The following is a 16827-nucleotide window of genomic DNA, read 5'->3' on the forward strand; positions in this document are numbered from 1 at the left end:
CCTTTATTGTGCCCATCTTTGCCTGAAATGTTCCCTTGGTATCTCTAATTTTCTTGAAGAGATCTCTAGTCATTTCCCATTCTGTTGTTTTCCTCTATTTCTTTGCATTGATCGCTGAGGAAGGCTTTCTTATCTCTCCTTGCTATTCTTTGGAACTCTGCATTCAGATGCTTATATCTTTCCTTTTCTCTTTTGCTTTTCACTTCTCTTCTTTCCACAGCTATTTGTAAGGCCTCCTCAGACAGCCATTTTGCTTTTCATATGATCTAGTAATTCTACTTGTGGGTATATACCCCCAAAGAATTGAAAGCAGGATCTTGAGATATCTGTACACCCATGTTCATAGCAGCATTATTTACAATAGCCAAAATGTTGGAAGAAACCCAAGTGTCCATCAACAGATGGACAGATAAGCAAAATATATATACATACAATGGAATATTACCCAGCCTTAAAAAGGAAATTTTGTAATATGCTACAGCATGGATGAACTTTGAGGACATTATGCCAAGTGACATAAGCCAGTCACAAAAAGGCAAATATTGCATGAGTCCACTTATATGAGGTACTTAGAGTAGTCAAATTGATAAAGACTGAAACCGTAATAGTGATTACCAGGGCCTGGAGGGGAGGGAAAAATGACAGTTAATGTTTATATTAGGTATAGACTTTCAGTTTCACAAGATGAAAAGTGTTATGAGGATGATGGAGGTGATGATTGCACGATAATGTGAATATATTTATTACCACTGAACTATACATTTAAAAATGGTTAAGATGGTAAATTTTATGCTATGTGTATTTGACTACAATTTTAAAACCCTACAAAAAATAACAATGATGATGAAAATGACTCAACTCTTACCTTCATCAAACAGCCAGCAAACACAAGGAAGCCTTCTGAATGCAGATGCTTGGCCAAGGAGAACCCAAATCCCGAGTCACAGCCCGTGATCAGGACAGCTTTGCTGCCAACCTGTTTCAAAAGGTCAGACTCCACGTTAGGAATCCAGGATTGTGGGGGCTGAATGACCAGGCCTCCTCTGGGCAGCAACAATTAATTAGGGCTTCTTGAGTGGGCCAGGCCTGGTCCTCCCCACCTGTTTTTTCTGTTTGGAGAAGCACCATGGTGTAGTAGAAATGCTTGGACTCAGAATCAAGAGACAGGTTCTAACCCAGACTCTGCTACCAACTAGTGTCATTGCTTGAGAAAGTCACCTCCCTTCTGGACCTCAGTTTCCTCATCTGCATTCACTATCATCAGCATCACCAGCATTACTGACATCTTCCTCATCAAGTATTGAGTACTTATCATGCAAGGCACTATGCATGCATTACTTTAAATCTCACAATATCTCCATACACTAAATGTGATTATTACATCGTGTTTCAAGTGAGGATACAGACATTTTAAAATACCCAACATCATTAGTGATAAAGCCAGAACTGAAACTGGGCCTGAGAGATTTTAGAATCTAAACTCTTAACCCCTAACTTCATTTGATGGGGTTGGGGGTTGTTCAGCAAGTGACAGATGGCTCTGAGTGCCCTGGAAGCAGGGAAGCCCTTGCTCTGAGGGTGGCTTAGAGCCTGGGAGCCCAGAAGGAGGCCTCTGACCACCTGGCTGGTTCCCAGGTAGCCAGGATGCCACTTACCGGGTCCACTGAAGCAGCGTAAGTCCGATGGCCAACAGGGACAAAGGGTGCAGAGTAAAACAGCAGCGAGCCTCTGAAAGAGGAAAGAAAGCCATGACCAGAGGCTGCGGTCACACCAGACCTTGTTCTGAAAGTGAAAGTCACTCAGTTGTGTCCGACTCTTTGCGACCCCATGGACTGTATAGTCCATGGAATTCTCCGGGCCAGAATACTGGAATGGGTAGCCTTTCCCTTCTCCAGGGGAATCTTCCCAACCGAGGGATCAAACCCAGGTCTCCCACATTGGCAGGTGGATTCTTTACCAACTGAGCCACCAGGGAAGCTGAAGAATACTGGAGTGGGTCTTCTCCAGGGCATCTTCCTGACCCAGGAATCGAACTGGGGTCTCCTGCACAGGCGGATTCTTGACCAACTGAGCTATGAGGGAAGCCCTTGTTCTAGAGCAGAAGCAACTCAGCAGACCCTCAGGCATCAGTGAGCATTCCACTATTCCCACCCCAAACCCCTGAGGACTACCTGCTGATACCACTGAGGAGGGCCTGTTTCCTCCAGGGTTATTAGTCTGGGAGAAAGTGGGCTAGCAGTCATAGTGGCCATTTTTGCCACTGTGTAGGGAGAGCCTTCCAGCAATAGCCCTTTGGTAATAAAGCCTTGTACAAATTCAGTGTCTTAATCCTTAGATTTTATGTGGCTTCCTGATAGTTTTTTATTTTGAAATAATTTTAGATTCACATAAAGTTAAGAAATAATACAGAGAGATGTCCTGTACCCTTTACCCAATTACCCCTACTGGTAGCATTTTGCACAACTCTAGTACGGTATCATAGCCAGGACATTGACATATGCAGTGAAAATACAGAACAGTTCCATCACAAGGATCCCTTGCATTATTCTTTTATAGCCACACATTCCAACATCCTCTAACTACTAATCCGTTCATCTGTTCTCCACCTCTATAATTTTGTCATTTCAAGAATGGAATCATACAGCATTAACATTCCTGGGGTTGGTTATTTTCACCCAGTATAATTCTCTAGAGATTCATCGGATTGTCACGTTTCAATAATTTGTTCCTTTTTATTGCTAAATTGTATTCCATGGACCAAGGTCATCCGGGTTGCTTCCAGTTTTTAGGACTATTACAAATAAAGCTTCTAGGAACATTCCTGTATAGGCTTTTGTGTGAATTTGTTTTTCTCTTGGGTAAATGCCAAGGAGAGCAATTGCTGGGTCATACAGTAGTTGCATGTTTAGTTTTTTTAACAGACTTTCAAACTGTTTTCCAGAATGGCTATAGCATTCCACATTCCCAGCAGTAATGTATGAGTGATCCAGTTTCTCTATATCCTCACCAGCATTTCGCAGTATCACTATTTTTCATTTTAACCATGCTGGTAACTGTGTAAAGATATCCACTGTGGTCTTAATTTGTATTTCTCTAAGGGCTAATAATGTTGAACATCTCTTCATGTGCTTATCTGCCATCAGTATATCCCTTTCGATAAAACGTCTCTTTATGTCTTTTGTGCATATTCTTACTGGATTGTTCTTTTACTATTGAGTTTTGAGAGTTCATTATATGTTCCAGATGCTAGTCCTTTGTTGCATATGTAATATGCAAATATTTTCTCCTAGCTCATAACTTGTCTTTTCATCCTCTTAACAGGATCTTATGTAGAGAAATGGTGTTTCATTGTGATGACTCTGATTATTTAATTTTTCCTTTTAAGGCCAAACGGTTGGTGTCAAGTTTCAGAACTCTGTGCCTATGCCCCAAACTAATGATTTTCTCCTATTTTTTTTCTAAAAGTTTTATAGTTTTGTTTTACAATTTAAACCCATGATCCACTGTGAGTTAACTTTTGTATAAAATGTGAAACTTAAGTCAAAGTTGGTAAGCCTCTGCCTGCGAATATCCATGCTGCAGTCTCATTTTTTGAAAATGTTATCCTTCCTCCATTGAACTGATTGTGCAAATTCTTTGAACTGATCTTTGTCAAATTCTAGTTGAGCAAATCCGTGTGGCTCTGTTTCTGGATTCTCTGTTTCACTGAACCATGCATTCCCACCTTATTTTTCTTTTTCAAAATGGTTTTTACTCTTCTATTTCCTTTGCCTTTTCATATAAGTTTTAGAATAATCTTGTCTTTATCTATAAAAATCTGACTGAAATTTTTATAGAAATTATGCCAAACTTGTGTATCAGTTTAGGGGAAATCAATGTCTTTACTCTTTTGAGCCTTTCAATTTCTAAACATAGTGTGGGTCTCCATTTATTTAGATCTTTGATTTCTTTCATCAGCATTATGTAGTTTTCAATGTACAAATCGTGTGTAATTTGTTATATTTATATCCAAGTAACTCATTCTTTTGAGCAACTATGAATGGTATTGTTTTAGATTCCTATATCCACAAGCTCATTGCTAGGATATAGAAAAAGACTGATATGTGTGTGTTATCACATATTCTGTGTCCTGCTGAGCTCACTTATTAGTTCTGGGAGTGCTTTGTGGATTCCTCGGGATTTTCTATGTAGTCAATCATATAATCTGCAAATTAGGGACAGTTTTATTTCTTCTTTTACAATCTGTATGACTTTTATTTACTTTTCTTGCTTTACTGTACTTCCTTACTGCACTATGGTGAATCGGTTACCTTGCTGCCCATCTTAGGGGGAAAGTATTCAATCTTTCACCAGAAAATATTAATACAATGCTAGCTGCAAGGGTTTTTATAGATGCTCTTTATCAAGTTCAGGAAGTTTCCTTCTATGCCAATTTTTCTGAGAGTTCTTAATCACAAATGAGTATTAAATTTTGTTTTTTCTGCATTGATAGATTCATATGATTGTTCTTCTTTGACTTTCAATTTGGTGGATTACATTAATTGATTTTCAGTGTGAACCATTCTTTGCATCCCTGAAACAAATCCACTTTTTCATGGTTTATAATTCTTCTAATATACTGCTGCTGCTACCGCTGCTGCTAAGTCGCTTCAGTCATGTCCGACTCTGTGCGACCCCAGAGACGGCAGCCCACAAGGCTCCCCCGTCCCTGGGATTCTCCAGGCAAGAACACTGGAGTGGGTTGCCATTTCTTTCTCCAATGCATGAAAGTGAAAAGTGAAAGGGAAGTCGCTCAGTCATGTCTGACTCGTAGCGACCCCATGGAATGCAGCCTACCAGGCTCCTCCGTCCATGGGATTTACCAGGCAAGAGTACTGGAGTGGGGTGCCATTGCCTTCTCTGTCTAATATACTGCTTAATTCTATTGGCTAATATTTTAAGAATTTTGCATCTATATTCATGAGGGGTATTGGTCTGTAGTTCTCTGTTTTTTATGGTCTTTGTCTGGTTTTGGAATCAAGGTAATACTAGCTTCATAAAATAAATTGGAAAGAGTTACCACTGGATATGGATGGGAGTTCTGGCTCCCCACTGGGTCTCCACCAACACCTTCCTGACTGTGAGGAGATAGAGTGTCTCATTGCTGCTCCCCATTGTATGTGGGGGTGTACAGGTTACTCCTGAGAGGTGGAGGAAGTCCTGATTCTCTTTCTCCACTAGATGTCCTCTGACACTCCCCCACCCCCACCTCAGGCAGGGAGGGCGCCTTATTACTTGGGTCGGGGGGTGCGGGGGTTAGCGGGGTAGAATGTAAGTCCAGGCCCCTATTTGGCTTTCTCTGACACAGCCTCTGGTGAGGACACTGGTCACACGTGAGTAGAATGGTAAGGTCACTACACCCAAAATTAATTAAATGACCTTATCTAAATAATCACTATATTTCCATAATCCCAGGATTTGCTGTACAAAAAGGACAAAGTGTCCCTGGCAGAACTGTGCTTGTCCCCTGCCATCCCTTTGCACTATTTGATATTTTAGAAAGTTACAAAAAGTCACAACAAGAAAAAAAATTATTTCAAACTGACTTGTTCCCAGATTTTCTGTAACCCACTTCCCCATATTCAAATCTATCCACTCACAGCTGGGGGTTGCATTACACCAGGTGTGTCATATATATCATATATATGGGTGTATTACAGCAGGTGCTACTGCTCACATCTAGCTGTCGATGGCAAATTTCTACTTCGCCAGAGAGCACACGTTGGCACGGAAAATAACCATCCATTTTCTAGTTGCGGGGACTCTGAATTTAACCTGCCACTTGATTTTACTCCTCTCAAATAAGAGAAAGAAAAAGGCATTATTTTTCCCTTGCTCTGGCTGCAAAAGAAGAAACTGAGGTAGCAGAGCACATGGAATACTCTTGGAAAAGGCAATTTCCAGAAGCTCTCAAAGAAGAGTTGCTTGTTTAATTTGTATTGAGTTGGCAAAAAAGTTTGTTTGAGTTTGTCGTAAGCTGTTACAGAAAAACCCAAATTTGTCCCAGACAGCTGGGTACAAGCAGTAGCACCTGGTATAATGCACCCAGGTGTAATATATATACATTATACCTGGTGTAATACAACCCCCAACTTTGAGTGGATAGATTTGAATATGGGGAAGTGGGTTAGAGAAAATCTGGCAACAAGTCAGTTTGCAATAATTTTTTTTCTGGCCAACTCAATGCTTTCTCTAAATCACACAATTCAGTGAAGTTTTGCGACATTTTAGTTAACTGGTTTCACGAGTGAGATTTTAAAAAGGACTGGTCTCTAGGTGAATCCTAACATAAGGACAGCACACAACCCACACTGAGAGACATTTTCTTCCAGGGTATCAAGGTCATGCATGACAGAGACTGAGGAACTGACCCCCATAGTGAGTGGGTAACAGGTAGGAAGGCCAGAACTGCAAGTGGCAGACTTTTTTTTTTCCCTTCTCTGTTGTGGAAACCGGTTCTGCCTAAGACTATTCTTTTTTTTCTTTTCTCAAACCTTGGGTTGATAATGGCTCAACAAACCAATATTCATGTCAATTGATTCAAGGCCGGAGGATGATACACCTTGTTCGATCCTATCTCACAACTGCATATTGTGGGAGGGGCCTGGTGCAACTCCCTCAGCGTGGAAGTGTCTCTCTTACCTGATACTAGCTTTCTAACAGACATAAAACACCTTGCTAAAAACTAGCAAGGGGGCACTCTTTTTGTTCCCTTCTGATGTCTGTCAGAAGCTTTCCATATCTCTGTTATACTTTAATAAAACTTTGCTACACAAAAAGCTCCAAGTAGTCAAGCCTCCTCTCTGACCCTGGATCAAAATCCTCTCATCTGGAGGTCACGAATCCCGGCATAACACACGTCTTGCAGCAGCAACCTTTCAACAGGAGGAGAGTAAGGGGACATAACAACTAAATGGAATGGGGACCCTGGTTTGTATCCTAGACTAGGAAAAGCTGTATTCGTGAGCTATCTGATGACATCTGAATCAAGTCTGTAGTTAATAGTATGATATCAGTGGTAATTTCCTGGTTTTTTATGAATGTACTATGTTTTGTAAGACATTAACATTTGGGAAAGTTAGGTAAAAGTTAGGTAAAAGTTAGGTAAAGGGGATACGGAATATTTTTGTACTATTTTTGCAACTTTTTACAAATGTAGACTTATTTCAAAATAAAAAAAAAAATCTGATGAAAAATATTCTTCTATGCCTTGTGGGCATAGACCTTGTGGGAAGGTCTCTGTCTTCCAAGGACACCATTGCGTGTCCTTTGCTGGTAGACGGTGGGTACTGACAGACACCTTTGAGAGTCAGACCTTATTATGCGTGAAGAGCTCTGCTTTACCCAGAAAGTGTACCGTCAAGGCTATCTCCACCCTTCACTGTCTTACCTTGTCCCATTTTCTCTATCAGAGAAATTCAGGGTTTTCCTTGGAAGCTGTGACAGGGGTCTGGAGAGGCGGGCTGTTAGCATTGTGGCCACAAAAGGCAGAATGGTCAGGCTCCTCCTGGTGGGTTCTGAAACACAAAAAGCACCCTCATTGCCTGTTGCCTTCTGGGCTTTGGGCAGGAGTGGCCATGTTCCTTCCAGGTTGTAAAAATCAAATTGGGCTCTGTTCTACCCAGGTCCAGTTATGGCACCAGACAGTTCCTGCCTTCCACCCTCCTCGCAAGCTACAGCCTCATCTGATAGAAAGAGTCAGCTGAAACATCTAAAAACCTGGGTTCTGGCTCTGGCTATGTACAAACTCATGGGGCAACCCTGGATGAATCATCACCCGGCCAGATCAGCGACCCTCAAAACAGACTGTGCAGCAACCAGTGGGGCACTTGGGGACCTGAGCCCTCAGCGAGCCCAACTCCATGAGTCCCATTCTCTAGTCTGTGTTCCCCATATCCAGCAAAACATCCACCTCAATTTGTCCACGTGACCCCACATGCAGTTTCTCCAGCCCAGGGCCACGTATTATTTGATTTAGCTCTCCACCTCTCTCCGCAAAACTCATCACAGCATGGAGACTAGAGCTACAAAATGAGACATGCTCTAATTAATCTAAATTAAAACACACACACACACACAGTCTCTCCCACCACCCTACCACTCCCTTTTCAGGTTAAGTCAACCTTGTTGCAACAAGACCATGTATCACTAGCGTCACCTTTAGTCTACTCAGCACAGTGACTAGTTGTGCATTATGAACTGTTGATCAGCGTGTGCACTAGGTGCCCTCCTGCTCTGGTTAATTCCCCTCTAGTGACCCCTCCTGGCCTAAGGGAAGGAGAGGGAGGCGGGGAGGGAGTTGAGGCCAGGCAGCCACATTCAGGGGAGCTGTTGCCCTTTTCCTGGTGAACTGTCCTAGTCTCTCGGCACACCTGCCCGTGTTGGGTTAGACTGCCCTTATCAGTAACAAGGCTCTGCCTGAGATGCAGCTCCTCCCCTGCCATCTTGCTGCCACCCTAATCTGATAACCAGCCACCTGGTTCTAGGTCTGAAATAAGTTCATTGACTGGCCAACCCCCACAGTGTTCACTGTAGGAGGCAGGTGGAGGTGTTCCATCTGTTTAATCCTTGGGACAGCAATATATAGGGCTTTTTGTCTTGTGTGATCCTTCCAGACTGTGCAGTAGGCTCTTGCTTCCACTCCTGCCCTTATTTGCCACACAGCAGTCTCAGCATTGCAGCCAGAATGATCTTTCTAACACCAGTCAGGTTGTGTGACTCCCTGGCCTAGAAACCTCCCCCTCCTTCCCACGCCTTCTGGAGTCTGCCTCTGCCTCCCTTCCTATTCGATATTGCCCTCCCCTGCACTTGTGCTGCTGCCACGCTGACCTGAACACACGCCAAGCTCTTTCTCGCCTCGAGGCCCTGGACTTTGCCTTTCCTCACACTGGATGACTAGGTCCTTCTCACCCTTCTGACTTCGGAGAGGCTGCCCCAACCCCCCATGCAGCACGCAGGGATTGCTCTCCGTAAGATCACTCTTCAATCCAACATTCTCTTGTTTCGTTACTTGATCTCTCCCTTCCAGCCTCAGTGAGGCCAGGCACCTGGTCCATCTTGGTCACCACTGAACTCCCCGTGCCTGGAAGAAACCCGACACGGAGGAGGCACTCAGCGAGTCTCTGCTGAGTGGGGCTGAGCTGTGGGCTTGAAGCCCACCCCCTATACACCCACAGACTAGCCCTTCATGGAAGGCACAGGCCCATGCTGGGCTCAGATTCTTTAAGGGGGTGCCCCTACCCCCCACCCTGCCCAAGTACGGAGCAGCTGGCTGAGCACACACATCTCCACCTCCTCCCGCCAGGACTGGAGTCTGAGGTCACCGCCACTGGGTAATTTTAAATCCAGTTGTTTATAATTCAAGCCCTTTCCATCCCTTCTGCTCAATGCCTGTGGCAGAGAATGCCTCAATGTCATCTCCAAATAAAGGGCTGCTTTTCAACTTTATTTTCCTTCAAGTCAGCCACATCTAAAAGTTCTGGCATCAAAATAGCTTAAAGTGCATAAAAACTCAGCCCCTTTAATAATGCACTATTCACACTGTCGTCTTATATACAAAATACCAGAATTTTAGATCTTTTTTCTTCTGTACTTTTACATTTCTTAAATATGTTGCTATTTTCACTCCAAATACAATGCTACAGGCAGTGAAACCGCTGCACACTCTTCAGGGTGGTTTGTCATCTTAGTGTCTTGTGCTGGGCTTTAGCCTCTGTAAATACTAGCTTCTCAAACTTGAGATGCCACTCACTTGCCTTTTGGTTTGGAAACAGAAATGGTTGTAGGAAGCAGGTGCTTCAAGGGGACAGGCAGAGCCCCTGTGGGGGGTGGAGACCATCTCTTTAGCTTTGAATTCGTTAGTTGCTCCAGGGGGACCAAATTTATAAAATAAAATACAGCTGTAAAATCAAAATGCTCAAGTATTCTGGAATCTGGGGGAAACTTTTCTGAGAACATTTAGGTCTACTCTCAAGGGTACCTCCTTTCCACTGTCAATGAAAACCCATGTGTAACCCACACAAAGTATACTGTCTCAAAAAAAACAAAAAACACCTGCCTGCATCCTTGTCTTGATGCCAGGCTCACTTGCTACATTCTGACAGGAAGATCTTGCAGAGGACACAGCTGGTTGCCCTCCGGTGCTCAGGGTCAAGGTGTCTCCTGCAAGTGGCAAACATTCCCGGTACTGACATCCTCAGAAAAGGCAGGGCATCAGCAACAAACAGGAATTCAGGAAGCAATACTTAGGCAGAAAAGAGAACCCAGAGTTCATGGGCCCTGGTACTAACAAGTGGGAGGGGGAGGTCCTGTTTCACTGCAGAGGGCAAGCTGGGTTTAAGCAAAGAAGCATCCTATGCAAGGACTCCACACTGAGGCACTCAAAGTCAGTAAGTGGTGTGAGACTCCAAGGTCTGACAACCGGCAGCCAGTTTCTAACATACTCTATTTGGCTATTTTGTTTGGCCAGCCTCATGTTTTAAAAGGCAATGTAACAAGGCAGCTATGTTATGCCTGAACTCAATACAAAAAGTTTGTACTTACTATTTTAAGCCTACCCATATCACCTCTGTTAACTGCCTGGCCACTGTGGGAATCAGAGTTTGAGATCTCACCAGACAGGTGTCTATTATCCTTTGGCTGTTTTCCTTCTGATCACTTTTAGTATAATCTTGCCTGAAAATTTCAGCTCAGCTCAGCTATGCATGTTAACTATACAGTTAATGGGGGTTTCCTTGACGTGAAGCAAAGAGGAAATATGAGAACTTTTAAAGCCCTTATTTTAAAAAGATGCCTATTATTCCTTAGAGAGAGAACTATTCAGAAACAAAAGCCTGAAGGAACACTAAACGATATTATAGATGATGTTCTCCCTATCATTTTATCATAAATGCAGAAGTGACTTTTATATAGCTGCCTTTAACAGGGACCTTCAATAAAAGCCAAGGATTTAACTTTAAAACTCAGTTCAGCAAAGGCAAACCTAACACAGACACTTGGATTAGTCCAACAGATTCTAGTCACCCGATTAGACTTAGGTGATGGCCAATTCTTCTCAGAGAATACATCACACTCTCTGCAGTGGCCAAATTTTGGGTGTCCATCTTGCTCACCTGATCCCTGTCCTTCCAGACTTGCCTATTGTATACAGCGTTTGGCCTCTGATGCTGTAGTTGTGCAGTGAGGACCACCCCCCGCCCCTACTCTCTGGCCATGGAAGACTATATCAGGGAGAGACACGCGACCCCAGATGAACCCATTATTCTGTTTCCTGGCACTGTGAAAGCAAGCAAATCAGCCTCGTGGGGCACAGACATGTGACCTGACTGCTGGAGCTGGAAAAGGCAGATAGGCAGCTATGTGACATTGAGCCTGAAGCCAGAGAGTGAGAGATGGAGAAAGCCAATCTGCAAAGAGAAAAAAGTCAGGCACACATGTAGATAGAAACAGAGATGGAAGTGAAGAGAGAAAAAAAACTTACAGAGCCTCCTGGGGGTAGATCTGCTCTTGAGACTGGGCTGCCCTCGTCTTCAGCTCTGTAAGGCACGTGATGTCCTTACTCTCTGTGTTAAGCATGCTTAAAATCAGTTGCAGCCAAAACAATATTGGTGAAAACACACTGAAAGCAGGTTCTTTCTGCAGACACTATCATCAATTCTTAAGCTTGCCTGATATTCTGAGAATGGCACACTGCAGACCTCGTAATCATAACAGGAACATGAGCCTCTCCCTCTTCACATCTGTCAAGGAAACATCTGTCTTTCCCCAAATGAAAGTGCTACCAGAGCTGTCAAAATGGCTATAATTACAACCACCAGATTAAGCAGCCATTCCATCCCTAGGAGAACAGGGCTTGCCTACCAAATTCAAGTCAGACCAGTACACAGTAGGCACATAATATTTGAATGCTTTAAGAGAGTTTGCAGCAGAGGAATACCATGTTGGGCTTATATTTTAATATAACTCTCACTGGGTTAAGAATAGACTGAGGATGGACAAGGGCAGAAGCAAGGAGATCATTTAGAAGCTATGGCAATAATCCAGGACCATAATGTACAGCCATGCAGTTTGTGTACTGCACAATTTCAGCAAAATGTGAAGAGGTACTCCCTGGAGATATATATATAAAGGGCTGCCATGGAGGAAACCATGCTGGTGGAAACCACAGAGCCAATTAGACGAGGTCAAAGTCTGGCTGTGTTTTGAAGAGAAAGCCCACTGTAATTTACTGACAAATTAAATGTAGGGTATGAAAGAAGAAAGAATCAAAGATATTTCCAAGATTTTTTCGTGCAGATGTTAAAAAAAGAGGCATCAGTACAACTGGTAGTTTAAGGAGCATCCTATTCAGAAGTGCTTACCACATTTCAAATCAGAATGTACAAGCCCGACACCCTGGTCCTCACTAGGCCCCTCCAAATTCTATCTCCAACTATGCTTTTCTCATCTACTCATACCATTTGCTACATCATCTCTCAATAAGCCTGTACTTTCCAATTTTCCTGCCTTGCTCATCCTATACCTAATCTGAGGTCTCCTTCATCCAGCAAGCCCTGATTCAAATAATCTCCTTCAAGAAACCTTTCCTGATCCCCTAAATCAAAAATCAATCTCATCCATATTTGCAGTTCACTCTTTCCTTATGCGTCTCGGAAATTGCACTTAACCTAGGCTGGGTAGCATTAAAGATATCTTGTTTATAACCATTCACAGCCCCCATCTGATCACCAGTCTCAACCTGGACTGTGACTGCCCCACAAACAGGACCTACGTGTTGTTTGATTGGTCTAAGGTTCCCCCAAAATGACTACTCTGGTGTCTGACAGGAAGCAGCCGCTCTTTAAATATGTATTGAGAGAATACTAGAGCTACACACATTTCAAAGGTCAGCTTCCTCGCCCGCCACAGGTATATGCCCTGTACAGGGCGGGGCTCCAATGCTCTGGTAGAAAGGAAGATACTTGATGCGTCATAAAGGATCCTGGCAGTCGGAAGCCCACCGTAACTAAATGTTTGCCTCTGCAGCCTCTCGCAGGGTTAGAAGGTGACTTTACATCAGCTGACTTGGGGCACATTTTGGCAGACGGGTTGGAAAAAAACACGCAGAGATCAACTGCGCTTAACGTGGCGCGCGGCAGAATACCCTCCCCCAGCCGGGCGCGGCCCCGAGGCGCACAGACCGCCCTGAGCCCTGTCTCAGACAAGCCCCAGCGCGCTGGGAGAGCGTGGGACGCCAGAGACGCGCAGGCGCCAACTCGCTGCGCGCGCTCTGGCCGCGCGTCCGGGGCAGCTCGGCCAATCGCAGGGCTGCCGCGCCTTCCCGCCTACCAGAGGCGAGCAGCCGAGGGGCTCGGCCCAAGCCGCGCTCCCACTGGCTGAGACGGCACCGCCCAGACCCAGCTGTGCTATGCCGGCGCCAGCGGGCTACTGAGGCTCCCGGCCTTGCTCCGCCCGGGCCCACCACCCCCCCAGCATCTCCCGCCGGCTCCCGCGGCGCCTCCACCTTGCTCGGTCCTCCTCCTCCCTCGGTCCTGCGGCCTGTGCGGTCCTCCAGCAACAGCCGGCTCAGCTCGTGCTCGAGGAAGCTGGACCGGCGGCCCGACTGCTGTCCAGCATCCTTCCCGAGGGTGCCGCAGGAAGGGAGGAAGCACTCCCACCACCACCAAGTCCCCGAGAACAGAGCCTGGTGGAGGACGTGGAAGGAGGACGAGGATGCGGGGCAGGCCGGGAGAGATGCGGGGGCTCGGGCCAGAAAGCAGTCCTACTGGCTTCGGTCCTGGCTCGGTCTCCGACTACCATGTGACCTTGGACCGGTTTCTTCCCTTGTGGCTGCGCTCGCCTTCTGTTAAATGCGGCGGCAAAGAAGAATAAGTGCTGAGGGTTTCACTTGGGAGACTCAGCGCCACATGTTCAACCTGGGTCTCCTCCGACCGAGCACATTATTCCGAATAATAACCTTCAGGCCGGGAGGGCGGAGGATGAGGATTACCTGGGGTTGAGGCAGGTCTGGACGGGATCGATACATCTTTTTACACCTTTACCCCGGCCTTGTTCGCAGGGCCCAGCCTACAGGATGTGGTGCCCCTTCTCCACCCGCATCCCCGCGACCCGGCTTAAGGGCAGAGCAAATCCAAACCAAGCCAATCATCATGCCGGTTTAGGGGCGCCCGCTCATCACCCCTGAACTGCAGAGGTGCGGACCCCTCCTCTTACCCCAAAACAAACTGGCGCGGGGGCTCCAGTTACAGAGGGCTCAGCTGGCGCGTTCGCGATAACCTGGAGCTTCGCAGGCACCCGCGCTCGCGTCCCGTACCACCGAGTTGGGGCGCTACCGCCGTTTCCTTCTCGAAGACCCTTACCCGCTCTCACTCCTGCTGCCTCCACCCTCAGCTGCCGGGGTGCGCCTACAGACAGTGGCTCAGCCGTAGGGCTGCGCGGGGCGGAGCCCGACGGCGGGCGTTGCCAGGGCGGGGAGCGCTCCGCGCCGCGCCGCCTTCTTTGTCCTGGGGCGCCAGGCACAGCCCCCATCCCGCGGAGGGTAACTCTATTCTTTAGGCGCCTAGCCCGGGATTAACCCCTTGCTGACCGTCCTTTACCCCTAAACCACGCTCAGATCTCCTCCACCGCCATCCTGGTTCTGGAGCGAGCGGGGAAAGACCACCCCGGGGGTATGTATGGGTAGGAAGGCGAAGATGCCGCCCCAGGAAGTGAGGAAAGCTGGTGAGATTGAGGCGCCTTCCAGGACGTATGCCTATTTACTGTCTCGAGCTCATTGAGGTAGGTGGGTTGGTTGGTTGGTTTTAAAGTTTGTCTTTTGATCAGATGAAATTAATTTAAAATTTTGTTATTCCAATGGGTTAAAAAAAAAAAAAAAGATTTAAGAATAGCACAGCTTCCCAGAGTTTCAACAAAGGAACACTGGAGGCTGATCTCCACAAGTCAAGCTTCCCTGCCAAGTTTCCTGGATGAGAAACCAACTGAGGAGAAGGAAGCTGTCTTGGCAAATTAGTGGCAGACCTATGTTTAGGTCAAATTACGGAGAACTGATTGGAAAGGGACCAGGCAGATGAAAACAGGAAGGAAGTGAGGGCCCTGTGGGGCTTTAAAGAAACCTCTCAGCTCCAGGTTATGTGAGCTTCTTGAGGGCTGAGTCTGTCTTCTTGCTTTATCTCCAGCTCCTGGCAGGTAGAGCTTCGAGGACCCGGAGAAACGTAAAGGTAGTTACTCTTGTATTTCTGTACCCATTTCATAGACAGACTCAAGCTTGCTTCAGTGGTGTTTTTTAGAATAGTCACTGGTACAGCATGCCACTGCCATAACATAGATAGCTATGTTGGGTCACCAGATTATACTTTGAGGGTTATGCATTGCTTCAAAAGCAGTTGACTAAAGAGTTAATATTTCCACCCAGGAAAAACATACTTCCTTCCTACCTTTGGACTGAGAATTTATGGAAATAAAGTTCTATTTATGGAAGGCAGGACAATTGACGTGTCTATGTCTATCTGACTCCATTTGTGGCTGACCTCACACCTTCCCAGCCCATCTTTTTATTCCAGCTTTGCTGTGGCAGCCTGCTACATACAGATGTAACCTGAGAGGACCTTGCTTCAGCTGTACTTGATATCTCAGGGCTTCTCTGTCACTGCAGTCTGGACCCCTGCAAGAAGCCACAGCCCATTCTGACATAAACCTGGAAGTACAAAGGAATTAACACGTCCTTGGACAACCTCTAACCAAAACGAACAGAAGCTGGTGGAGAAATGTTCCACTCTTCCGTGGGCAGTTACAAGGTACATTTTGTACAGCACCTAAGATGACAGAACCCTGGCTGCCCGTGGTAGTGTCCAACTTAATCAGCTCAGTAATCCACCCTTGGATTGCCTTTTTCTTTCCTGCCTTGACTGTTTGACTCTTACCAGTCCTCCAGTCCTGTTCCTTGGGATTCATTCCCCCAAATAAACTACCTAATACAAATTCTTGTTCAGAATCTGTTTTTGTGGGGGCGGGGGAGTAGGGGTGGATCCCAGATTAAGCCAATGGTTAGTGCAAAAGAGGCATCTCAACAGGGAACTAAATTCAATATCCTGTGATAAACTGTAATGGAAAAGAATATGAAAAAGAATGTAACCACTTCCCTGGTGGTCCAGTGGTGGTTAAGAATCCACCTGACAATGCACGGGACCTTGGTTCAATCCCTGGTCAGGGAGGTAAGATCCCACATGCCACCGAGCAACTAAGCCCATGTGCCACAGCTACTGAGCCCACGTGCCACAACTAAAGAGTCCACGCCCAGCAACAAAAGATCCCACATGATGCAACAAAGATCCCAGGTGTTGCAACTAAGATCAATGCAGCCAAAGAAATATTTTTAAAAATAATGTATATATGTACAGCTGAATCACTTTGCTGTACAGTAGAAACTAACACAACATTGTAAATCAACTCTACTTGAATAACATTTTATAAAACACAAAAGACCCAGGCAACCAAAAAAAGAGGCATTTCAGCCCAACTTTCCAGGTATTCTCAGCAGACCTTCCCCAAGTCTGCTGATGAAGAATCCATTTGTTCTGTTTGAGCTTTTGTTCTTTTTATTCCCCAGTTGCCCTCCCCGCTGAGTGAGTGAGTGAAGTAGCTCAGTTGTGTCCGACTCTTTGCGACCCCATGAACTGTAGCCCACCAGGCTTCTCTGTCCATGGGACTTTCCAGGCAAGAATACTGGAGTGGGTTGCCATTTCCTTTTCCAGGAGATCTTCCCGACCCAGGGATTGAACCCCGGTCTCCCGC

The 16827-nt window shown here is 45.7% G+C and overlaps 1 protein-coding gene and 1 long non-coding RNA gene across 6 annotated transcripts in view; one reads left to right on the forward strand and one right to left on the reverse strand.

The window, feature by feature from the left end:
• The window catches only part of BDH1 (3-hydroxybutyrate dehydrogenase 1), a 36119-nt gene extending 21554 nt beyond the window's left edge, over nucleotides 1-14565 (reverse strand). Inside the window, exons 1-6 of one of the 3 annotated variants that reach the window (XM_044943269.2) lie at nucleotides 14251-14476; nucleotides 11519-11573; nucleotides 10097-10200; nucleotides 7430-7556; nucleotides 1656-1728; nucleotides 866-976 (exon numbers count right to left, since the gene is read on the reverse strand). In XM_044943269.2, the coding sequence (XP_044799204.1) occupies nucleotides 866-976; nucleotides 1656-1728; nucleotides 7430-7512 (267 nt within the window). In that variant the 5' untranslated portion in view covers nucleotides 7513-7556; nucleotides 10097-10200; nucleotides 11519-11573; nucleotides 14251-14476. Of the gene's footprint in view, nucleotides 1-865; nucleotides 977-1655; nucleotides 1729-7429; nucleotides 7557-10096; nucleotides 10201-11518; nucleotides 11574-14250 lie in introns of all 3 variants that reach the window. The other 2 variants (XM_006047525.4, XM_006047526.4) reach the window with 2 other exon arrangements.
• Nucleotides 14566-14675: 110 nt separating this feature from the next.
• Nucleotides 14676-16014, forward strand: LOC102411445. 3 transcript variants are annotated; one of them, XR_003109494.2, is made up of 3 exons: nucleotides 14676-14814; nucleotides 15213-15254; nucleotides 15579-16014. It is a non-coding gene; the product is annotated as an uncharacterized LOC102411445 (long non-coding RNA). The 3 variants fall into 3 exon arrangements; XR_003109488.2 differs by having other exon boundaries at nucleotides 15597-16014; XR_003109490.2 differs by lacking the exon at nucleotides 15213-15254 and having other exon boundaries at nucleotides 15597-16014.
• Nucleotides 16015-16827: the final 813 nt, after the last annotated feature.

This window comes from Bubalus bubalis, chromosome 1 (assembly GCF_019923935.1).
Source record: "Bubalus bubalis isolate 160015118507 breed Murrah chromosome 1, NDDB_SH_1, whole genome shotgun sequence".
Taxonomy (NCBI): domain Eukaryota; kingdom Metazoa; phylum Chordata; class Mammalia; order Artiodactyla; family Bovidae; genus Bubalus; species Bubalus bubalis.